We start from the raw sequence: 26,003 nt of genomic DNA on the forward strand, positions 1-26,003 counted from the left end.
CCATGGTACTAGCTGGACCGATCCAACTTTGCGGGAAGTTTTCCTCAGTGCAATCACTGTAATCTTAATTGCTAAACTGCACTCAGTGTCTGACACGCCTCCTCGAGCTGGGGGTATTTAAGCCGAGAAAGCTAATTACCCCGCAGATACTCAAGGTGTGTCAGACAATTAAGCTGATTAAACTGAATGCAATTTAGGGAGAATCCCCGGCAGAGTTGGATCGTTCCAGCTGGTACATGTACAATGTTTGAATATGAACGTGATCTTTGATGAAAAAAGTGCAGTCCTCTGTTTTATTTATTTATTTATTTATTTATTTATTTATTTATTATTATTATTATTTTTGACAATACACTTTTGCATCCTTTGTTTTCATTAGCAAAAAGATTAACGAAACGATATTCTGAGAATCCTGTGAAAACTTAATTATTTACTTTATTTGTGAACGAGACTAATGTGATGCTTATTGAATATTGATTTGTAATAATTGGGGACTGCTGTGGGGCTGACCACAGTAACCGGATAGCGTTAATTCCTTCGGAAATTAAAGTTGGAGAAAAAGCGCAGGTCCATTTTCCCCACAGAGCATTTTTATTATAATAAACAGAAGCCATATAAGCAAGGAGCTAACCTTTTAAAAAAATCGGACAGAATTTATCAATTCACAAAAATTTTGTCACGAACTTATTAAGGAAAGTACCTGTAGTATGGTCTGTCGGGATCTCTGAAGCATGGCTGTTTGTTCCCTTCGAACTGATTTACGTAACACAAGGGAGAACGGAGAGCACGCCAGTCCGTCATTGTCAATATGGAATCATTTGAAAATGTCACAACACTTGCACTACTAACATGACTGTGAAAAATTTTTCGTCATTTAAATATCTTATTTTTGGTAGTTTCTTTCTAGCATCCCCCCTCCCCCCGAGCCTGGTGTTACCTTTCTAACACGTTTAATGCAAGCAGCGAAAACACCTGCCTTTCTTCTTTTAACAGATTCATTACACCAGTAGTATGTATTTATTATGAAATCAAGAATCAGATCAATTCTGGAATAGCTTTCTTCTGACCAAGAGTTATTTTTACTCCGCTAGTTTGCCACCATATTTCATTTTCGATATCCATCCTTGTGTGGTGGATAAAATGCCTACAAGAAATACAAAACAAACCTCCACTTTCACCAGTTTAATCGTTGTCATTAATATTCAAACATGCCCTTTAGCTTTTTTGTTGTACTTCTTTCAACAATCGGTGACTATAGATTGCAGTATATGGAGACTTTATTTAGCCTTTCAACAACATTCACTGTAGAAGCGATTAAGCCTTAATACAACAGCCAAGATTGTTAAAACAATAATCAACGTCTACGGATCACAGTAGAAGTGATTCAGCTTTAAAAAAATGTTAACATGTACGGATCACTGTAGCAACAACGCGTTACCACTTTTTACGTCTCTTTTCACTCATGTATTCATTTATTATAGTGTCCTATATTTAGAAGTCACTCAGCCCTCTTGGAGGCCACTTTATTTCTAAAACAGCCGACATTGGTATCCTCTGCTATCGGGGCCGTCTAAAACAGTAAACAAAATTTAAATATGAGAAAAAAATAACACACTTGTAACAGACTATTCTAGCGTCCCCATCAGAGAGTTCGTGCTTGGCTGGTGTTATGAATTGTTGTTATAATCTTTGCTATTTGTTTGACTGTTTTGTTTTTTACCTTTCCAGAGTTAGCAAGCAGTCAAACACAAAAAGGTGACAATAATGCCCAAAACTTTACGAAATCAATCATCTGTCTTTTGAAAATCACCGTACTCTTTTACATGATCCATTTTAATAACACACTGCCAAGTGACGTTGAAGTGAGTTTTTATTGCAATGCTCCGTCGGTGGCAGTTCGATATATAGAAGGCCCAGGAAACTTTCACACAACAGGTGAAAAGGGGTACGTCTTCATAGATGGGTTCTATATTGATGTAGAGTGCCACGTACATATGGAACCCAAAAAGATGAAAATCGACATCGGTCGCTGTGGTATTAGAGTGAGCGTGAATTTCAGGACAGTTTTTCAAGATGACATGGGCTATTTTCTGGCGACAAACGACCAGATGCACACCTTCTGCTGTAATAGCGGGGAATTTAAAATCCAATGTCACATTGATCAATGCCACGATTCGAGGTCGTGCGGGAAATATCACACCAGAGGTGGGGATGGTAATGAGCGGTCGCGTTCCACCAATGGAGGCAACCGTGAACATGGAAATCCGCCGAGCGTCAGATATGGGACTTATTCCATCTGAAGGGTCAGCCACAGTGGCACCGGGGGAGAACGTGACTCTCGTACTTAAAGTCTTGCCTAGTAACTCTTTGAATATTACTGTGAACAGGTGCTGGGCCGCCGCTGCCATTGACGCGTCAGACGCGTGGAAATCGGTAGAGCTCATATATGGCGGATGTCCTGCCGTGTGGTTTATTAGCGATTTCATCCAGAGCGCAGACGACCATTCACTGCGTGCGACGTTTCCAATGATTCTTATCACCCCATGGCATAGCTCCGGCTGGGGGCAAATGAACTTTTTTTGCACCTTGACTGTTTGCAACAACAATAAAACTGAGGATGCTTGTCATCAAAATATTTGTCCAGTTGATAATCGGACCATGCCTCCTCCAAGGGAAAAGAGGCAAACTAATGCAGACGGCAAGCTTGCCCTAGACAAGGGCGTGTTTGATGATGAACACGAATCAGGATTTCTGGCTCTGCGTTACTCGCTTTGGGTGTTTGATCCTGGGAATTCAAAGTTAATTAATTTTAAATCCTCTACTGTGACTTTATCAGAGAAAAAAGAGTCGGGTTCATTTACCTTTCAGAATGGCACAAGCGAAGCACTCTGTGCATCCCAACTGATATGTGTAAAGAAAGCAGAGATAATTATTGTTATGTGTGCTATTGGCATGTTGTTTATATGCTACTTCACTATAACCTTTCGGTTTTGCATTCAGAAGTTAAGCAACAATGACAGAAGTCGTCTTCACATAAGAAAAAGTTATGTTTATGTGTTAAATTCTACAAAGAGTTGATATACTGATAGATTCAGATAGATTAAGACGTAATGATCGTGTCTTTTGGCATCAAGACACCCTCCCCCTCCACGACAATTCCCCGACCCTCCCCCTCTGGACCCTTCCGGTTAATTTCCCTTCCCCGTAATGAACATAATTATGAGAATGAACAATGTGATATTGGGAAAATTGTAAATGCCTGCATTTAACAAATGCAAAATGTATATACCGGTGGAGTTGGGTAAACAGATAATCTCATTTATACAGGCATCCCTTTGATTAACTGATACTTTGAATTGTTTTACCTCCCCCCCCCCTCCTTTCATCACTATGCCTGTCTATAATCAGAGTGCTTCGTCAGGTAAAGGTGGGGTCAGCAGATAATTTTCATCCATTGAGCAGCTTCTGTCAGTTTCAATTGTTTCTCCACTCTTCCCCACTCTTCAATTGTTTCTCCACTCTTCACAAAACTACAAAACCTACAAAACTTATTTTCTTTCTCTTGTTTCGTTATTATTATTCTTATTTTCTTCACCTATTATTCAGAAAAATCACTAACATAAAATAATATGCAGATAAAATGACCCTTTTAGAAAAATTGATGAAATGGTACTATTTTGATTAAAAATTACATATAATGGCAAATTTACAAGATTTGCATCTAAAGCATCTAAAAATTAATGTTGATGTGCTTAAGTGACCTTCATGTATCTTGTAATAAATAGCCAATACTTTCTTATATTCAGTAAAATATTCAAGAAATATGTAAATGCCTTAAATCAAAAATGGATAATGCAAAGCAGTATATTTTCTTTCCTGGGAAGGTGGCAGGGGATGCCTTGGAGAGTTGGATTGTCCGTGGGGGGTTGTCTTTCGCAGAATTGTCCGGGGGGGGGGGGTTATCCGTGGGGAATTGTTCAAGGAGGACTTGACTTAGAATGCCTTTATTAGTTATATGTACTTTTTGATTCACACGAAAGCATGTAATTGTTTGGTCATTGGGATTTGAATGTTTTATACAGTTGTTCATATTCTGGCTCTTAGTATGTTTTTGTTAATGTGCTAATAGGTTTTTAGTGTCGCTCTTATTTTGTTTCTAGTAGTTTTATTTGTTACAGTTTTATTTTGTAAAATGCCAATCACTGAGGGACCAGTTGTTATGTACCTTTACATATACATATGAGATGAATGTCCTAAACTTATATAATTTAGAACGCTTAATTCAAGCGTGGGCTCGAAATAGGACATTACGTTTTAAACTTACTCAGTGGATAACGCAATTCGAAATTCCACGGTTCGTGTCAGCGTTACGTATGGTCGCGCAAAGAAAACCCCAGTCCACATAATGACCAGTTTAATGGTTTATTGGTTGACGATCTCTAACTACATGTTCTATACGTGAAGCCTCCAACTTCTAAGCCGTCTCCCATAGCTCCGTCGAGCGGTCACCTTCGAGTCTTCTTCCGTCTGACCCCCGATATTAATTCTATACGTCTTTTATACCTATTTCTTATCTTTAGGTGGATTCTGTGCTGCAGTATTTGGCGGTACATACTAATTTTAATTATTCAAATTGCACACGTCCACTTAAGTTACATGACTTCAGGTAAGGCCATAAAACGAGTCGAGTGCACAAGCAATCGACTCTAATCAAATTAATTTACATGTCTGGGAATTATATTTGTGAACACTACACGTTATATTTGTGAACACTACACAGTGATGACTGAGGCATATACCAATCCAGTTTTATTTGTTTGTATATACTTGTTAACGGTAATGTTATTGAGTAAGACGTAGTATATACAATATACCCACACTGCAATCATAATATAACACCCGTGGACGGACAGCACAGGATCTCTACCCAAGGCACGGCACCTCTACCCAAATTATCTATCCAGTGTCAATTTGACTTTTTTTAATCATACCTGTTGCTTAGCATGTATATCTAATAAGGATAAAAAAGAATATTGTCATGTGTTTACAAAGGCTATATCTATCATTAAGATCTCGGTAGAGCAAATTAGATCCATCCATCAAAGAAGAGAACTCCATGTTAAGACGGATTTTTGAGAAATAGTGATGCTTTCTCCTGGAGTCTCATCAAATCCTTGCAAATGCAAGCCATCATTTAGAGATAATTTTTCCGGTATGTTAACTAAAAAGATGCTATATTATGAGTTAATTACAGGGCTTCACCCGGATTTTTTTTTTTTTTTTTTTTTTTTTTTTTTTTTGAAATATATTTTCCGTCCGTCATTCATAAAAAGGCGATACTATTGAAAAATGTTCTAAATCCAGTTAAGTGCTCTCTCTTATACTCCGGAATATAACTTAATGAACACCTTTGACTGGTGTCATTTTTGAATGTCCAATAATGGCAAGATTGACACATATTAGAAAAAAATTATCAAGAGTTTGGTGTTTGTGTATGTGTGTTCTTACTTACAGTGTAATTATTTCATGTGCGCTACCATATGGGGTATGCTATTTTAAATGAGCATTCTTAAAACTAGTTAAAATCAAGGCTTTGAGAAGAGTTTTTAAAATGGATGTGGTCGCTTTAGGCATATGCTTCTACAACAGTATCTTTACTTAATAAGAGGTTTCATTAATTTGTCAAATTCACAGTGTGATAACTGACGTCGAAGTTGAATCTTAATTCAGATGGGTTGCACAGAAAGTATTGATATTTAAAGAAAGATGTGTCAATGTGCGTGTGTGTGTGTGTGTGTGTGTTAGAATACGTTCGTTTTCATTCGTCTTAAGAGAACACATACACCGTGGTGTTCGTTTTTCGTTGAATATTGATAATGTGTTCAGTCGAGTCAGTTCCCTTTACCTGATACCAATTCCTGTTGGTATTATTTTACTGATTGATGAATGCTACAAATGCTTATTTTTAGTGTGTGGTTTTCATGGCTTTGTACGTTGTTGTAAAAAGTAATTCTTAAAGACCACGATTAGCGTTTTAGCCTCCTCTTCCTTGTTTTAGCCTCCCCTTCCGGACTTGAGACTAAAGGGAGGGGCGGGGGGGGGGGGGGGTCCTTGATACATTGATACGTTTTCAAGCAATGACAGAACCGACTGTTTTTGATCGGAATTAGTTCAATGACACACAGCCGCGAAACTATAAGAAAAGGTCAAATACAGTACTTCACCTTAGATGACAAATGTTTCCACGACAGCGCAAGTTTTAACAGGCTATTCTAACAGCAATTTTCTTCTGATTAGTAACAGCGCAATGAGGGTTGCTTTGATTTTTCTTTGATTTCAGAGGCACATTCCTATAAGGTGGTAGGGGTTTCCAAGAATTTCGATATTGTTAACAGTGAGGCCCAGATTGGGTCTTATCAGTCTGTCCTTTTTCATTATCTGTTCAGTGTGAAAGGCAATTACCCGTCGGAGACAATGATGGTTTTCTTTGATTTATTACGGGGCTGTCTCATTATCTGGATTAAGGTCATTCATCTTATAATGGCTTTTATAACAGTAAAAAAGCAATGTGTCCATGTAGGACGAACGGAATCAATATTCAAGTCGCACCGATTCTGTACGACCATAACCCTTAATCATGTACTTTGCTAGAGGAATTTATTCTAAACTTTGCAAAGATCGTGTGCTTTTCTGTTAACTGTATATATATGTATTCTCATTATCTGCGGTGAGGTGCCACAGGCGTAGACAATAGGCCTGTATTGTATTTTCTAAAATTATTCAGACATCTATGGATACAAAATCTTTTCTGAATGACGTTTTCGTGAATCGGTATCAGAATATAATGTAAAAAGATTACTGTAAAAGAGAGACCGATATACCTATCTTGTATTAGTCCTATTAACTTAGTCCTGGCAAAGAGTTAACCCTGTCACTAAGTCATCTTTAATTCAAATTTTCTATGAATCGCTATTAAAAGTACATTGCTTACGAGCTACAAGGGACTAAGGGACCTACATGTAAAAGAGGCCGACTAGCCCAGGAACTCTCTGAGTTCTAATCGACAGGAATTCAAAATTGACAGTGCTGTCTACAGTTACACATTTCGAAAATATTTTGAACAACCAAAACAAATGAATACCGAAGTTCTGCTTTAACTAAACTCTGACCACAGGCCCGCTAGTTGTATGTTACAAAATTATATTATCACATATACTTTAATTTTGTATACTATTTTAGACGCCCATGATATCAGAGAGTCGTTTTAACGATCACTGTGAAAATTGGCACTTCACAGTAATTCTCACAAGTCGAGCCTTCCATAAATGATTAAAAATTTAAATTGCAGTACTTGGCAACGCCGAAAGTGCAAGAAACCTGCAATTTATTCAGATCGAATACTGTGCGTATTTTTTTTCTCATTTTTTAAAATTCCCTTCTTGACTTGAAGCTCCCTCAATGCCCTAAAAGAGCACCAAAAGTGTCAAGTGAAAAGCTTATAGTTCGCAATTGCTATGCAATGGATAACCGATCACGACGTAAAGTGCTCTCTAGGTCCATATGGTCTGGCCTAAAAATAGGCTTAAAATGGGCTTTAAAATAGGCTTTAAAATGAGCATGCTGTTCCATTTTTGCGAATGTAAAATATTTGGAGTGTTATTAATCCCAAATATCCCAATGTAATTACTTTTGGGTCCTCTAACTTCATTTTTCTTGCACATCGTGCAAGATTTGGAGATTCAGACTGGAACTCTTTTTCCTATCAATGTGGTGAGTTGGCCAGCCGATTGGAGCACTCAAATTGACGCCTACTTTCTTGTGACCTTGATCGTTACTATCAGAGGAAAACTAGAAAAGCATAAGTGAGTATTGCTAAGCAACAAAGTCAGTCCCTTTCAAAACGACAAGATCAAATAAACCTTAATTATTATCGGTCTGACAGGAATGGTAGTCCGGTAGGAACCGAAGTCAGTTCCCCATTATTAAATGTACAGGTGGCATTCGTCCCATATACATATACTTACCTCAATACTCCGACTTACCCTAACCTGTACTAATCATATGGGACCCCGCATTACCATTCCTGTCACACCGGCAATATAGGCCATCCTATTGGGAAGAATGTATAAATTGATTTGTTCTAAAAGGACACAGGGTGATGCTTTTTACTGACGACTTACGAAAAATTGGCACATTTAGTGTGGTTAGCGGTCTTCAATATCAGTTTTTAGACTTTTTAAAACAAAATCTATACAAGATAGGAGTATTTTTGCATAGGATTTAAAGACGCGGATGTTTACCTGTTTACAGACAGTGAATAGTTAACTCTAAAGACAATCTCTTATTCATATTTAGATAAATCTAGTATATGGAGATCATGCACGCGGATTGATTTGAATTGTACCAAATGGCAATGTTCCAGTTTGGCACCTTGCCACAGTAATATGTATGACTGACACTGCACTAGGTATAAAAGAGACAACGAAATACATTAATTTAGAGTATTTGATGATTTCCCACATTTTGCAACTTAACAATGCAAATGTTTACAACACTGCATTTTAAAGCAGATGTCATTAAATTCTAATCAATCACATATAAGTCTATTCACCTCAATTGTCTTTATAAAGATTTAGGATCCCTTAAAGGCAATTAAAGCGATTTATGTTAAAATATTTTAAACCTTTTTTTTTAATTAAAATTATTCACCATTTCAGTGTATGCACAAGTTAAAATAAAACACTGTTGATCAAAAAATGCCACAGCATCAGTTTTTTCTTCTTTAAACTTATATAGATGAATGATATACTTAGCAACCATTATCTTTTTATACATATCTGTTGATAAATATTTGTTCCCTATTTTTTCTTCTTTACAAAGTTTTTCATAATTTATCAATATCCATATTTTTTTAAATATTTGAACACTCTACAAAAAAGTGAAACATATCATCTTGAACAGAAGGACAATATTTATATACATCATGTTCTGAAACATTTCTTTAAGTATTTTCCTGTTGGATAAATTGCATAAAATATTTTAAACCTGTTGCAAATCTTACAAACATTACACCTAATCTGTTTTAAAAGTGTGCAGGGGTCAAATCTTGCATGTAGGAATTTCAGAAACAGCACACAATATTTTGATTTCTCGCTGTTGATTGAGTAATTTTTTCAGATATTAGTGTCTTATTTAGAGTTGAACGACGGATTGCCCTCCCCGATGTTGCCTCGTTATGTGTAAGGTACAGGCATGCTCGCCCCTCTCTCTTTCTGCATTTGTGAATCTTATTTATCTTATATATCTTAATTTAGTATCATGGAATCATGGAGGCCCTACAATATACCTCCCACACTTATTCATTTATCCAAATTCTCTTGTATCTAGGCACATCCAGTTATTTCTTAGAACGCCATTGAAGAATAATTGCTGCAAAAATGGCAGATAAAAATAACTGCACTATTTGCACATGGCCACATGTACCAAGGACGTGACTAGATACATCTTGGGATACAAAGAACAGGTTTTTATGCTTAGTGCAGAATGCAGATGCATTTTAACGTGTTTGTCCTTTGGTCATTTAGAAAATAAGTTATGTACGTGCACAGAACATGAAAATGAACATCTTTCAAATTCATTATTTATTTTTGTACCTTAAATGCATGGGCCAGATTTATATCATATAAGTTATTCAATTATGTACCATCACTTCAGTTAATTACATTGCTTTTACCTCCTGAAGATATCATCATCACTTTCTTTTATCATAATAGAAAGTCTTGAATGTAATGAAAGTTTTGTTTAAACTGCTATTTCTTTGTGATGTTGTCAACTTCTGATCGTTGCATTCGGTTTGAGATAAAACAAAAACGCAACCCCTCTTGTGGAACGAAGATCTCCAGCTGACTTTCTGACGTTGAGGTCTTAAAGTAGTTGCGGTCTTTAAGTAGTTCATAACTTTCTAAACTTATTAATTAATGTCATTTTTAAAAAAATTCGTTGCTGAAGGAGATTTTCCTGATAACAAAACAACTACAATGTATGTTTGACCGAACTTTCTCATTAGTTTCGAAGCAATACAGAAAATTGCTGCTATTACTCCGTGCTTGCACCCAGAAGGCCTATAGAAGATGTGTACAGCCTGTTGTTCACTTGGAAATAGGACAGCTTGAATCTTATTATAATGTGATTGCTCAAGTGGCTGTTGTATAAGCAAAATGAAGTTAACAATTACAGGGTAGCACCTTATTTTATGAATGTCCATTTGCACTTGACGATATGTATTATTAGGCCTACACATTGACGATATTTTCTATTACCCATGTGGCCTGAATTATGTTGGGTTACCACTTAGAGTGATGAAAAATCCCCCATTTCCTCAGATTTCGAGGAGTCTTTCATTTTGTACGTATTTGGTTAAATCATAAAATTACTTGAAAGTTAACAATGCCCAGGAAATAAACGTCCTTGAGACTCTCTTTGGCATTTTAAATACAGGGTGACCCCCCAAAAAACAGAACCCATAAACATTTTATTAAATCCTACAAAGGTCGATCAAATTTCAAGAAATTTGCTGGACTTTAACTTCAATATGTGCATGATTAAGTTCTTAGTTATCTAGGTCGCTTTGCATAAAAGTGATGTTGTTTTAAAAATATGCTCCAAATGGCCTCCACGGCATTGAAGGCACACTTGCATACGTCGCCAAAAATTGTCAATTACATTTCACAGAACACATTTCTCCCTCGGGATATCCCTGATTTTTGCTGTGATTGCTGCCTTCAGTTGACCAATCGTTTGAGGGCTCCTCTGACATACTTTATCCTTGAGATACCCTTACAGAAAAAAAAATTGAGGGAGTTCAAGTCTGGTGAATGCCATGTCCACTCAACACTTAACATACCAGGCCCGTAGCCAGCAATTTCAAAGGGGGGTTCTTTTTTTTTTGAAAAAGTGGACCTTTTACCATATAATCCCCATGTACCTAGGTCAAATTTTACCCAGAATGGACCTTTTTCCAGCAAAAAAAACCCCTGGCTACGGGCCTGCATACTGGTAACACTTCCTGCTGATCCTGATCAGTCTCTCTTGAAATCGCTCTCTTAGTCAGGCCAGGGATTCATGTGATGTGCCGGCTGGTCATGCCTTGCTGGAACCACTGTCCTGATCTGGACATCACTGCATTGTCCCAGTGATGTCCAGAACTTCCTCAGCCACATAGCTGATATGTGGCCACATTTATTTTTTATAATACGACCGTATTCCTGGCTAGTCTTGGGGTTGGCGCGGTCCACTGGCAGCATGGGAGGGTTTTTCTGCTCCGTAAAATGCTTCACCAGGGAGGATTTTGTCCAGTCTGGCCCTAAAAAATCCCCGTAGGTGTCTGTGGTGGTTTCAGGGAAGTTGTTTTTGGGGATAAACCGTGGAATTTCACCTGGCATACTGCAAGCTATCACTGACAGCTAAACCGAAAACGGAACTACCCTGGAATTGAAATTTTGAGAAATGTCGATAAAAAATAAAATTTCGACGATGTCAAGCATTTCCAATAGCTTTCCTCTCATTACTGGAGAGAGAATGAGAAAAAAATAATGAAGGCCATAAAGACCAAAGCATGTAATCACTTTTTATGCTCTGCTTACCAGACGCTTTTTCGAAATATGATAAAAGAGAACTAAATTGTAAACGAAATATGGAGACCTACTTTGAAAATGTAGAAGTTCTTCAAAGAATCAATTTAAGCTCTGCGAGCTCACTTTTAGATCCAGGGTTGCTACAGCATGTTTAAAACTAATATGCCTAGAGCTTGAGTTGTGCGAAGGCGATTTGTAATCATTGGCTTTCAGAAAAATATTTTTTATAATTATTACCATTACTGTGTTTATATTTTTGACTAATGCATGAAGAGTCAAAACGACAAACCAACTATCACACACTACTTGTTGCATACGAACTCTGAGCTGACAGTATAAAACTGATTTTAAAAACTTCATTTTGCTAGAAAACCTTTACTTATATGAAGCTAGAACCTGCGATAAAGCAAGGCACACCACGTCTTACAATTTCTGAAAATACTAATTGTTACCTTAGTAAATCCCAGATCCCTTCTTAAAAAACGTGCGCAACCTTGCCAGTCTCCTTTTGCAAGTAAGGGATTATCAGCTCGTTAGGGAGGTATTGACCACCTAATGTGGCGTAGTCAATAACGATTGTTTTCTATGCCAGATTTTCATGCCCGCTCAATAAATCAACCCCATGGAGAGCAGGAGTATTCAACTGCACAGCTGCGATACAATGGGACAGATAATAAAACTTGGCAAAGGAGATCCGATACCACTAGAGTATCGGTAAAAATATTGAGTAATAGGCCTATATCGAATATAACTAACAAATTTCAAGGATATTTTGTTTTTTAAAGACAATTACAGGTAATAAGGGAAATATCTTGACCAATCCTGACATGCGAAGAGGGTAATTTACAATTTGGTCCAAATTACCCCTTAAATGGAGTTTCGATCCATTTTTGGTGCAGGCCCAGTGTCACTTTTACTTAACTGGTGCGGTCCACTTTGAGAGGTTTTAGCATGCAACGGTGCCTTGCTCCCTTGAAAAGGGGGTGAGGTTTGGGCAGTGGGGTAGGGGTTGGTTTGTTAAAGTGACTCACTTACGTTACGTAATATACCTCGCTAAAAGTTAGAATTTGTCTGTGTTTCAGAATGCTCTGGTCCATTTAATTATAATTGTACCGCTCACTATGACCATAACATTTTGTGGTATTTTGCTGTCCTTCCTTCTTTCGTTTTGGATTAATTGTCGTTTTCGATACGGAATCAATAATTGGATCGTATTCATCAAGGATTAGGGCTACACATTGTATTTTTGTACAATGTATTTTTGAATTTAGCGACCTCAGGCCACTCTCTGTCAGAATCCATCTGAGGGAAGATAAATCGCGATCTCCGTGCTTCAGTGCTACTGTACGTCTCACGAATGCGCTACTATACCTTTTCTTTCTACTAGTACTTGACGTACCGGGCACTTCACTGACAATTTACAAATAAACCATTGAAAAGATGACTGATTACAATACAGTGTTTTTATTCGAAGACGGTGTCCCCGGGTCCACAAATTAATTGATAAATGACTGATTATTAGTTAGCTTCATAGAGTAAAATGCAAAAAGTTATGGAGGGTTATGATCGAGGTATTGAAAGTTTCAGGATCGATTTAATTGGTCAGAAATGTGCTATTCAGTACTTGGGTGGTGATAAAGAAGTTAATGAGAAGTTAGTGAATTAATTAATAAATAACTTATAATTAATAATGAGGCGTATAAATTTACATCTGTCACTGATTAGTTAGCTTCATAATAACTAATTGGTAAGGCCCTATAATGGGTACAGAGTTAACGAATTAACTTATTCATAAATGTTTAATAAGAATTAAGTTGCCTTTGCGAGGTATAGAAACAAATGGTCATTATTTAAAAGTAATTTTTAAGTAAAAATTAAATAAATTTAAAAATCGAACCCAAATGCATGGGACGGGTCGAGCAATGACTCATGGATGGAAGAAAATTAGCCCCCCCCCCCCCCAAATAAAAAGGTCATGTTGACGGGTAAATGCAGAGTGCCTTAATTTATTCACTCATTCTCGATATATAAGTCCATTTAACTTTTAAATTATTACTATTTTATTAAAAGTAAGAGAGCAGAAGAATTGTTTGCCCAAGTGGAAGTTTACTAACATCAGTCTAGCAACTGTGAAAATAAATTTTAAACAATGATTACTTCATTTATCTGTCCTCACACAAAAAACATAAACGGACTTAATTTTCGACCTACGTTACTGTGGCTTGCAGCACCATCTTACATTCTCTAATCGATCTCGTTTATTTTAACTAAAGTAGAAAAATTGCAACTTGTCAGGAAGCGAGTATGTTGTCTTACGCCTCAGAAAATGTCTAGAATGTTTATTCTAAATAACTAAATATTGGCGGGTTGTTTAAAAAAAAAAACTAATTTTTGTTACTTTTGGATTTGCAAATATTATCCCTAGGTTTTTAAAACTTTCGTTACTAAAACAGCTGAAACCTTCAATGCGAAATACAAAAAAAAAAAAAAAAAAAAAAAAATCATCCTCTGTCATCAGAGATTAGGAAAAAGTAAAATTCACGAATATATCTTTAACTTCATTTTCACTTTTTTGTTTTCTTGAAAAGGACCTATGAAATGAGAATTAGTGAATTTTATAAGGTGTGTTACGTACAAGCCTAAGTCCCTGTAATCGCTAGGTCGGCGCTAGTTCATATGGAGCTAAAGTTGACCTACTTTTATGGGAATTCCCGCCCTGGTTAGAAAATGGCGGAGGCTGCACGCTTTGCCAGCTTAGACGAGCTGGAAAAAGCCTTCCAGCGGTATAAAACTGAGACGCAGAGTTCCTGGCGATGCTGCTTCTCTGAGAAAACTTTTGGTAAGACAATTTCCCAGTATTCTAGATATACTTATTTATGAAAAAACTAGTAAATGGATCCAACTCATGTCATGATGATGACAAAATAAATGTACATGTATGTACTATGTAGGCCTGCTATATGATGTCAGTACAGAGATGACGACCGTACGCAGTCATCATACCGTGACAGTGTCAGTAGTGAGTGTCAGTGATACAGAAAAAGCATAGCCAGGCCTACATGAGTAAAATCTAGGCCTATAAAATATTAATATTAAATAAAATATTATTAGACCTGTTTTATAACATGATGAGTATAGTATAGAGTGACAGCTGAGTGTTTGAGTACAGGTAGTAACTTATCTTAATTATGCAATTCAGTTTTTTGACTTTATGGTTAGTTTTATCTCCAGTTGAAATTGAATATTTGTGTAGGTTCTTAAATCAATTTGTTCAAATCTATAACTTTTTCATTCTTCAGGATCCTCAAGTGAAAACATCATTTTAAAATTTAGAATTTCAGAAAAGAAAAGCAGATTTCTATGGAGTGTGAAGGTGGAGAAAGGGGTGGCTGTCAATTTTGATGGAACTCCTTTCCTGATTGCAGGAAGGAAATCTTGGACCTGCCATCAAGGCCCTGATTTGGATTTAAGGAAAAAAGAAAAGCATAAAAGAGAAATTTATGAAAGCAAGGTAAATATACATGTATAGCAAGCAAACTAGTTTTTTTTATGTACAGACACAGATGTGTCTGTACATATTGCCATCACCTGCGTCTGTCGTCGCCGTCGCCGGCGCCGTGCACTTTCCTTGTAAACACGATAAGTGGAGGGCAGTTTTACTTTTTGGCTTTATATTTACAGAGCTGATGAATATTCATAAAACGCAGGTCAAGTTCGAAAATCAGCATGATCGGGCCATTATTGTAGAAGTTATGCTGTTTTTTCACTTTTCAACATACATGCAACCCTGTAAACACATTTTAAGGAAAACCATTAGGCCTGTTGTCATGAAACTCACAGGAGAAATCAATCTTACTAAAACGCAGGTCAAGTTCGAAAATCGGCATGATCGGGCCACTATTTTAGTAGTTATGTTTTTTTTCATTTTTCAGCATATATGCAACACTGTAAACACAATATAAGAAAAACAGATAGGCCAATTGTCATTAAACTCCCAGGAGTGGTCAATCTTACTAAAACGCAGGTTGAGTTCGAAAATGAGCATAATCGGGCCATTATTTTAGAAGTTATGCTGTTTTTTCACATTTCCTCAGATTTCCTCAGATTTAATTCTTAGGCATGTTAATAGCCTTATTATTTAAGTAATAAGATATGTAAAAGTGTTTGTTTGACATTTCCTGCATCTTTACAACATTGTTAGTTGATTATGTAAAAATGATGGTAAACTTGATATCGTGTATTGTGTAATGAAGTGTCAAAAATGGAAATAAACTCGTATCATTGCAGTTTGTCAGATTCAATCATTCACTATGTTCAGAATCTCAGAATGGAAGAAATTGGACATTTAACACTGTTCTATTGATATTTTTCACATCTCATCAATTTTCTTAGTTGATCTTATAAAAACCAGTGAACAGTTAATTTTGTTTTATGTTAAAAATTGTTAAAAATGGAAAAAAAAAAAACATTTCAGAACAGTGCTGTCTCATTTACATTTTGGCATTTTCAAGTTGTGACTTTGAAGTTCCATGGGCCTGAAGACCTTTGCTAGTCACATTTTCTGAATATCCATAATACTAATATTTTATTATTAAAGTTGATGGTCATTATGCTGTTAAAAATTATGTAATATTGCATCAAAATTTGGAAAAAAAACTATTTTGGGCACTGCTCCCATGATGACCATTTAAGAAAAACCGTCATTTACTGTTCTCAAACTTACAGGAAAGAAACATGGGACTAAAATACAGCTTCAGTAGGAAATACAGTTTGTTTGGTAATTCTTACTGCCATTTAAACAGTTATTTTGTGAAAACTTAATTTTTCAGATATTGGCATTTTCAAGGTGTGACTTTGAAGTTCCACGGGCTTGGAAGACCCATGCTAGTCACATTTTCTGAAAATCCATGATACATATATTTTATTATTAAAAATTGACGGTCATTATGCTGTTAACCATTTTGTAATATGGCATCAGAATAGAAGAAAACACAATTTTGGGTGCTGCTGCCATGATGACCATTATGGGAAAACCATGTTACTTATGATTGCCAAACTTTCAAAAAAGAAATACAGGACTAAAATTCAGCCTGAGTTGGAAAAGCAGTCGAATTGACTTCTTTTTCTGGAAGTTATACATTTTCAAAGTGTAAACTTGTCACATATTTTAATTACATCAGTGATTGCGAAAGAGATTGAAAACTTACCAGACATGTGGGCTGGAGCAAATTAAATTTTGTCAGCCCACACCTTTTTTTACCGGCCCACAACAAAATAATCAAGCTGTATATTTTCACTTCATTTTTGATGAATATTATTGTCTGGCATTTTAAATCGTTGCTTTTTAATTTTCAGGCCAGATGTAATAGGATGTTTAAAGGTTTAAGTTTAAACGTCTTTCATTTTGGTTGCTTTCTGGCATTTAAGTTTTATCCTTTTTACATCTGGGTTGCCTATCTTAATTTCTAATCTTTTAACACAAGATCATGTATCCTTTGTAAATTTTATTCCAATTTTTGACTTAAATTAAAACATAAGTCATAGTGAAGTGGAGCTTCCAACTTTTGTAACGTTTTTTAGATTTTTTTACTCTTGGAAAAATGCTTGTCTGTTAGCAGGGATTGTCCTGGGTCAAAATCTGGTCGGGCCATTTTGGCCCACTTGGTCAAAAAAAGTGTGCCATTTTTTAAAAATGTGTGCTGTGAATTATTTAAAGAAAATTCATTGTATTTCAATATTTTTTTATATGATTAAAATCGATGAAAAAAGGCTTAATGCTACTACTCTGAAGTCCTAAATAATTGTAGTGTGTGGAAAAATCTTCCAAAATAAACATACTGTCTGAAAAATTGTACAGTACTTAATGGAAAAATCTTCAGAATTGATAATTGCACTATGCCAAATAATTGCACTACATGGAAAAGGTAGACAAATCCCATTTTTATTGTAAAATAAAGCTATTGCTCTCATAGCAGGCCCGTAGCCAGCAATTTTAAAAGGGAGGGAGGGTCTTTTTCCATAAAAACGCCATGTACCTAGATCAAATTTTACCAAGAGTGGACCTTTTGTCAGCATAAGAGGCGGTTCTTTCGAAACCCCTGAACCATCCCTGGCTACGGGCCAGAGTCTGAAAAGAATTTTTATTCAATATCTAAGACTAAAGTTTAGATGAATATACTGTAATGGACAGTTTTGCACCCTGACTGTGCCATTGCGGATTTTCCGCATGGAAAATGATGTTGTCCCTCATTTTGACATATAGCACCGCTAAAGGCGCAATATGACTTAAAATATCCGTTAAAATTAGTTAAGAGCACCCATCTAAAAAGCAAATGAATATTTCTCCTTTTCACTTATCGTTTACTCAACATGCAGTCCGACGAAGCCATACTTGTTTACCCAGCACGTGTAGTTAGGTGTTCTCAGAGGTCCGTGCGTGGCCAGTCGTAAGCAGTTTGAGCGGCCTGTTTTCAGAGTCTTGAGCAGTACGTTTTTCATTGACCTGTAGTTGTTTCAGTTTCGATACATTTTTTTGTGAAACGGGTCACATGTCAGCCCTCACACCATCGCTACGCACACTTCAAGCGACATCATAATGTACGTAGACCTTTATTACAAAACGCGCCAGTATGGCGCAAGTTAAAGTTTTACTTGCGAATAGTGCGTACTTAGAGCTTTACGATAAATTCAAATATGAGGCGAGGTATCTGTTAAAGAAACTGACTTTAGTCCGTCGGACATGTGGGCCGATGAGTTAAAAGGGTTTTCCAGCCCACAGAACTTTTGCCGGCATATGGCCGTGGTCCGACGGCTTTCGCAATCACTGTACATTGGTATTACCTGTTGAGGATAATTAAAATTTGATGTTGAATTTGCAGTTCAACATAATGTATTTTTGCATCAGAATTGACAGTAGCCTATTTTGTGGATAGTTATTTCCTGTTTTTTGTCTGTACATTTGACAGCTTTGCTGCCTTGTTCATTTATTCTATTATTATTTACTAGGAAACAAAACCTTGTTGCTAATCTTACAATTGATTATGATACAGAAATGAGAAGTAGATTATTCATACATACAGTTGTACATGTATTAATTGGTTATTCTTTATATTTTTGTTAGTTTTTGGGCTCTTCATGATACACTTTTTACTAATTTACAGAAATCTGACCATTGCTTCGCCCAAAGTCGGAATCTTATCCAAGATTCAAAGAAAGTTGGTTGCCCAGCAATGGTCCATATGAACCATATCATTCGGTTCCCTGATTTCAAGGTTTGTATATAATTACTGATTGAATGGCACCTCAATTTACCGTCCTTTACTTTAGCACAGGAAGGCCTATCTTGAGGATGGATTCAATTTTTGTATGTTTATCAGGAAGGACTACATGTAATTCCATCTGGATAAATTAAGTTGAAAGAGACCGAATAGATGCCTAGAATGGAATTTTCACATTTATTTTAACGGATGCGGTTTTTTTTTTCCATTCAGGTTGAATCTCAAGGAGAAAAGAAGGCGCAGACGAAGGCACTGAGAGAGCTGATTTTGAAGGGAGAACATGTCAAAGTGGAACAAGTTTTCCACCTCAAGGTTCCTTGCTCATCAAGTCATGTTGGACATCCTATTCTTGGAATTGTAAGTAGATCATATTGTCCGACTTTTGAAAATTCGATCATATTGCATCTTAAATTTTGATGGAAAAAAAATTTCAGCATTTCAAAAGTTTGATGTCAGGAAGACTTAAAGGTACAGGGTTATTTTGATTTTCAACTACTTCTGCTTGGTGTTGGTATATATAATAGTATCAGTGGGTGTAATAGAAGTGCACATCTCCCAAGTTTTATTTAACCTCACAATATATGCTTGCACGAATTTGATGTACATGTATATTTATTGCCTCACTTTGTAACTCCTATTTTCAGTAATTGGTCTCTGCTTATTGCCTCAGTTATTTATAATCAGTTTGCTTTATAATAGATAGACATAACAGACGTGTACTATTGTATTTTCCTTCATGTCCTTTCTGAGCTTATAGATGCAATGTATAATATGTGTGATTAGTGTTTCCAGAATTCTATTTCTTTTAATAATTAATATGTTTGTGTCCTCACAGTTATTTTGGCATTTTGATTCAGGGTGCAAGTGTACGAGAGCAAGTTGATCCTGTAATAGTCCAAAAAGTCAATGATCTGTTCCACAGCGGTGTACGCTTAGTTAGGGAGATAGAGAGACATATAGAAACTTTTGTTGAAGGAGAGCTCTTTCGAGGTCAGGTCCCTCCCTTGAAGACTCAAAGACGATGGTATCCAACCCAAGTTGATATCAAGAATATACTTACGTTGGCAAAATCAGCTGATAGAATGGTCCCAAATGACCAGGATAATTTAGTATTATTTTGTAATGATTGGAAAGAACGATCCCCTGCTGATACTATTTACTTTAGGGTGAGTATTATATAAAGATTATTCAAATCATCCTTTGGCTGTAATTATCTGATCTGAAACTTTGAAGGTTTGGCTTTGATGTACCTCTTTCACTATAGTAATTTAATGTGTAACCCAAAGAAGACTAATTCTTCAAAAGCTTAGATTAAGTAATCACATTAAGTAATGGTTATTGATTTCATACCTGATATGCAAGAATTACGTCTTTTTATGGGGACCGAATATCTAACATAATAACATTTGTTATTTCAGCCAAGTACAGAAAAATCTGACGGTGGGGATGTGATGTCAAAAGAGGAGAAAGTTTTATTCTTTTATCAGGCTGCGTGGCAAAAGCACCCTGAGCTTCAGAGCTAACTTGACACTAACCTTTTCACTGTAGCCTATCTCCATCGTGTCAAGTATACTCTGATCAGATTCGATTGCCTCCGCCGCCCGCCAATCAAATTTAAAAGCCCGCACTCAATGACTCATTGAACGATCTAGCCAATGAACGCGAACGAGTCAAAGCGCGTTTTGTTCAAATCGGACCAATCAAAGATAAGGCTGAATATCAGGGACTTGCCGTAACCTGTGGGCAGCACGCAAATAGCATCGGCTCTCAGTAGATAATGATGCAGTGCCTCAAACTGCTAGACCCTATGGTTTCAATTCCAATTTACTCATATTTTGCAAAGAATCAAGAGATAACTTAACACATTCTTTTTCGTAGTCACTCGCCTTGCTTTCTTTGTGTACGGCAATACACTCGGAACTACTCGGATGTCTCCACACTCGACAATAACTTTGTTGAACTAAAATTAGTATGGAGCTTGCGGAATCAGCCGAGGATTGCCGATTGACGGTCAACCAATCAGCGTTTTCACCAAACTTTGGTGAAAAATTTTGAAACATGGATTTGATTGGCTTATATAAACTAGGTCAAACTATTTTCGTCAGAGGTTACTTGACACGATGGAGATAGGCTGCAGTGAAAAGGTTAGTGTCAAGTAAGCTCTGAAGCTCAGGGTGGGCAAAAGAGACTGCTCTCTAAATATGGCCAGCAGATGTGTCTCATGGATGCCACATATAGAAAGAATAACAATTTCTAAAGCTAAGATCTGTCCTCTGTTCATTAAAATGTCGATTGAATGCTTCTTTACTGTACAATCTGTCTTCTATCTTCTATCTTGCTTTGCAGATATGCACTACCGCTCTTTTTCCTTTGTGTCAGGACCAATGTATCCTATTGTGTGGTTGCAATGTTCATAACACAGAATGAAGATGTTGAGTCTTTAGTAGAACCTTTAGAAATGATTAGAGAAAACAATCCTGAATGGAAACCAAAAAACATAATGGTAGATTTCAGTCTGGCTGAAATAAATTCCCTTGAAAAATGTTTTCCAGGTACATTTATATGTATACATGTACAGTAGAGACCAGAAACAACGCGACGTTACCCATAACAATACCCCTTAACAACTTAATTTCGTTACTTTTGGTAATAAACGCCCCTTATTTATGAATGGATTTTGTTACTTGAACACAATGAATGTTTACACTCATTGTTACTTTCGAACAATAGTTTGGTAACACATTACTACATGGGCTGTGATCCACTGTCCAAACAGCCAGTGACCACAGACGTTTGTCACTCCCACCTAATTGGGGGTTATTACCCAGCCTGTAATAGTCGTCATTGTGTGTTGTAATTGCATGTAATTGGTCATTTATCGGTACTGTTCCTTTCACTAGGCTGATGCCTGGCCTATCATACCTTATGCCCTGGCCTTATAACTGGCGCTGTGGTCTTCGCTTTGTGAAGTTTTTTCTACTACATAATGTTAGTTTGCGTCCGTTTGCAATGATCTAAATTGTTTTTAAAATTACGCAATGCAGTAGGCCTATCGGTCACATGGCGCGCACCAAACTTGAGTCCACGAGTCAGAGATAATGAGGAAAATGCATACATATATAAACTTAAAAAGTCTGATATGCAGATTGTCTACACCTGTTTAACTTCTTTTAATATGGGCTGTAAGGTGACGTCTGGAATTCCTCACATTTTGTTCCGTCAAATTTGGCAATTATCGACTGTTAAGTATGCGTTACTTTTGTCACTAGAAGTAACAAAAAAGTAACAAAATATTAACAAGGAAGTAACAGAGTGAAGCGTTATTTCTGGTCCCACCTGTATATTATCATGCTCTATTTATCTATTTATCTTTCTCTATGACGTACCTTGGTAAAATCAATCTTGGTAAAATCAATTTATGGCAGTGCATAATTTAAAAATTGTTCTTGCTTTCAGAATCTAAAATATTAATATGTGACTTTCATCGAGAGAAGGCCTGGACAGAGTGGGTGTCCAAAAAAGACCATGATGTCTCAGATTGCAGCAAAGAAGTCCTGAAGTTATTGCGAGACATTGCAATCAGCCCGACGAAGAATGCTTATGAAAATGCTGTGGGAAAATTGAAGACAAGTCAGATATGGAAAGAGAAAGAAAAGCTGAGAAACTATTACTGTAGGACATGGGAAAACCATCATGAGGTAATGATAGTGATAAATTAATTCATAGCTGACCACTATTACTAAATGATAGGGTATTAGCTTGTAGTTTAATTGACTGTCACACGATCATTATAAATAATATTAATCAATATCATTTCAAACCTCTCTTGACCAACAGCTCTTAATTCTTAATACATGTCAAAGTACTGATGCTATTGTTGTTAAGGAATGATGAAGATTTATGATTATTCTTTCAGCGATGGGTACGTGCATTTAGAGATGAGAGCCTGACTATCGCCATAAACACGAACAATGGCGTGGAACGACAGAACGAGTGGTTGAAGTCAACTTATTTACTTGGGTACAGAAATTGTAGCTTGAGTGAACTGGTAAAGGTTGTGCTCACACAATTCTTTCCCGACAGCTTTAGAAAGTAAGTAAATTAACATGATCATTTTGATTTTAGAGGCACCTACAATAAATGTGAATAACTATATATGATTAAACCATTGCGAAGTTTGTTAGTCCAATGTTTAGTAAATTATAATTTGAATATCATTATGTACAGACACAGATGTGTCTGTACATATTGCCATCACCTGCGTCTGTCATCGCCAATGGCGATGCTGATGGCGATGCCGATGCCAATGCCGGCGCTGTGCATTTTCCTTGTAAACACGATAAGTGGAGGGCAGTTTTACTTTTTGGCTTTATATTTACAGAGCTGATGAATATTCATAAAATGCAGGTCAAGTTCGAAAATCAGCATGATTGGGCCATTATTGTAGAAGTTATGCTGTTTTTTCACTTTTCAGCATATATGCAACACTGTAAACACATTTCAAGGAAAACCGATAGGCCTGTTGTCGTGAAACTCTCAGGAGTAATCGATCTTACTAAAACGGAGGTCAAGTTTGAAAATCGGCATGCAGCCTGAGTTGGAAAAGCAGTCTAATTGGCTTCTTTTTCTGGAAGTTATACATTTTCAAAGTGTGAACTTGAACTCTCATGGGCCTGAAGCCTTATGCTTGTTACACATTTTACTTTCATTGGTATTACCTGTTGAACATAATTAAAATTTGATGTTGAGTTTACAGTTTAACATAATGTACTTTTGCATCAGAATTGACAGTAGCCTATTTTGTGCATAGTTATTTCCTGCTTTTTGTCTGTACATTTGACAGCTTTGCTGCCTTGTTTTACACAATGTAGTTAACCCACTTTTTTAAACAAACTAGAAATTTTTCTTGCCCACAGTAGTATTATGTATGCATTTATCTATTATGCATTTACAACATACATGTATTACAGACTGCTAACATTACTTTGCTTTACATACATGTGCATTGAAGGGGTTTCACTCGGCTGTTTGTGTTCCTAAGGTTTTTGCCGTTTTGTGTTTTTCAGGTACCAAGAGTGGAATATCCGGTATTCTGAAGGGTATCAAAAATATCATCAAAATATCCCTCCCTTCCTGAGAAATAGGCCGAAAGATGTTGTCGACCACATCATGAAGCGGTTAGGTGCTGCGTACCCAAGTGACAAGATAACCGTTGTCGACAAGTCAGCAGGTCGATTTAAAGCAAAAAGTGAGGATGGAGTCCAGGAATATTCAGTATATTTAGGTTCAGACTCAGCGTACCCATATTGCACACTGACTCGCAAAAATGAATTTTTTTGTTGAGGATATATATAGAAATTTAAAACAAACAATGATTAGGATGGTTAATTATACTGTATGTTTTATGATATATTTTCTGAAAGTCATTTATTTTTGTTTCGGAATGGACATTTCGTTTAACGGAAATACCAGCATGCCATTTAAAGACTTTTTTTTCTAGGATACACCTCTCTCCTGTTAATATTTTAACTTATTTGCTTCCACCATACTACTGAGTGTTTTATAATCCAAAAATATGCAATGTCAAACACTGTTTTAATTTATTTCAGATTGCTTTTTATTTCATATGACTAAAACGGGAAAAAATTTTGGTCATTTTTCGGGCTTTGCTTTACCATAACTTTGGACTCAGTGGTGATATTTGGTTTCTATTTTCAGTGTTTATCTTCACTTACACCATTCTCTAACATAGTGATAAAAGAATTCTTTGATCATATGTATGTAATTTGTTAATTAGCAATATGTGGGAAAATCTGAAAAGTGCCCAGGACTGTAAAAATGCCCATATGCAGCTTGCACATGTAATTTTGAAATAGATGATATCTCGAACGACTTGATTTACTACACAATTGATGATGCACTATTTTTGGAAACGTTAATGGAAATTAGAGGAGAAACAATATCGTTTGCGATGTACATGAAAAAAAAAATGAAAAAGAAAGGGAATTGGAAAAGGAGATTAATGAAATTGAATCTAATTCATCTTTTGATGGCTCTTTGAATCTTTTAGATGAAAAAAAGACTTTCATATATGACCATACGGAAATTTTAGAGAAAACAAACTTTTTTCAGAACCTGCATAGAGCAAAGGAAGGTGATATCGATGATGTTGATTTTAGTGAAGGGAGTTAGAAATATTAATTTATGATAAAATAAAAGTTACTGTAGAATTCTGTATTGAAAACTTTATCTTGGGCACATATTCAAAGGTTAATTTTCAAGCCACTAGACGATATCATACTTGTTACTAAGTTCTATATATATATATTAATTCAGAGAAAAAATATTCTGGTTAATATTTAGGGTCTGAAAAAGTTCCTGATAATTAATTATGAAATAGAGAAAGAAATAGCTCTACTGAATTTTAAACAGAAAGAATTTGCATTTATGATATTATTTACTTAGCATTAACATCTAATTACTTTATATGGTACATTCTGTTTATATATGATTTATATATATGCTAAATAAATAAAAATTTAAAAATATTCCTGCTTTTTTACACTTCTTTTATTGATGAAAATGGCACGATTTTTTAAAGACTCTATTTATAATCATTTTCTAAATTTTATTTGTAAAAGTAAATGTTCTAGTCATAGATTAAAATAATTAGGGTTTAGTTGGTGTCCTATGATGATATTGGAAGATAATATGTACGCCTTGGAACTAAATATAGATCGATAGGGTTTCCCTGCTAAACTAGGTCATGTTTGCTAAACTAGGTCATGTTCTACGTCATCGGACTTTAGCTCCATATGAACTCAGTGATATGAACTAGCGCCGATAACCTGCAAGATGTAAAGTCGTACTAGTAAATAAAATTCTTTATTAAATTAAAGAATTTTATTTACTAGTAAATAAAATTCTTTAATTTAATACTAAATTTCACCTGCCAACGGAGTTAAAAAATTTCAAATCAGCATTCAATGCATATCGTGGCTATTCATTTTAAGCATTTCTAAAGCATTTTTTGGAATTTCTAAAAATATTGTTTCTAATTAAGTTTTGTCAGTATACGCGCGTTTGAGCAGAT

The 26,003-nt window shown here is 36.0% G+C and overlaps 1 protein-coding gene across 2 annotated transcripts; it reads left to right on the top strand.

The window, feature by feature from the left end:
* The first annotated feature begins 14,297 nt into the window (after positions 1-14,297).
* Positions 14,298-21,500, top strand: LOC147763492 (calcium-responsive transcription factor-like). Of its 2 annotated transcripts, none has more exons than XM_087005286.1 (6): positions 14,298-14,472; positions 14,933-15,144; positions 18,794-18,904; positions 19,124-19,267; positions 19,768-20,076; positions 20,329-21,500. In XM_087005286.1, exons 1-6 carry the CDS (start codon positions 14,361-14,363, stop codon positions 20,431-20,433), a joined length of 993 nt encoding a protein of 330 aa, XP_086861412.1. In that variant the 5' UTR covers positions 14,298-14,360; the 3' UTR covers positions 20,434-21,500. The 2 variants fall into 2 exon arrangements, with proteins under 2 accessions (XP_086861412.1, XP_086861413.1); XM_087005287.1 differs by having other exon boundaries at positions 15,059-15,144.
* The last annotated feature ends 4,503 nt before the right edge of the window (positions 21,501-26,003 follow it).

This window comes from Lingula anatina, chromosome 2 (genome assembly GCF_051362555.1).
Source record: "Lingula anatina isolate TDL-2025a chromosome 2, LinAna3.0, whole genome shotgun sequence".
In the NCBI taxonomy this organism is placed as follows: Eukaryota; Metazoa; Brachiopoda; class Lingulata; order Lingulida; family Lingulidae; genus Lingula; species Lingula anatina.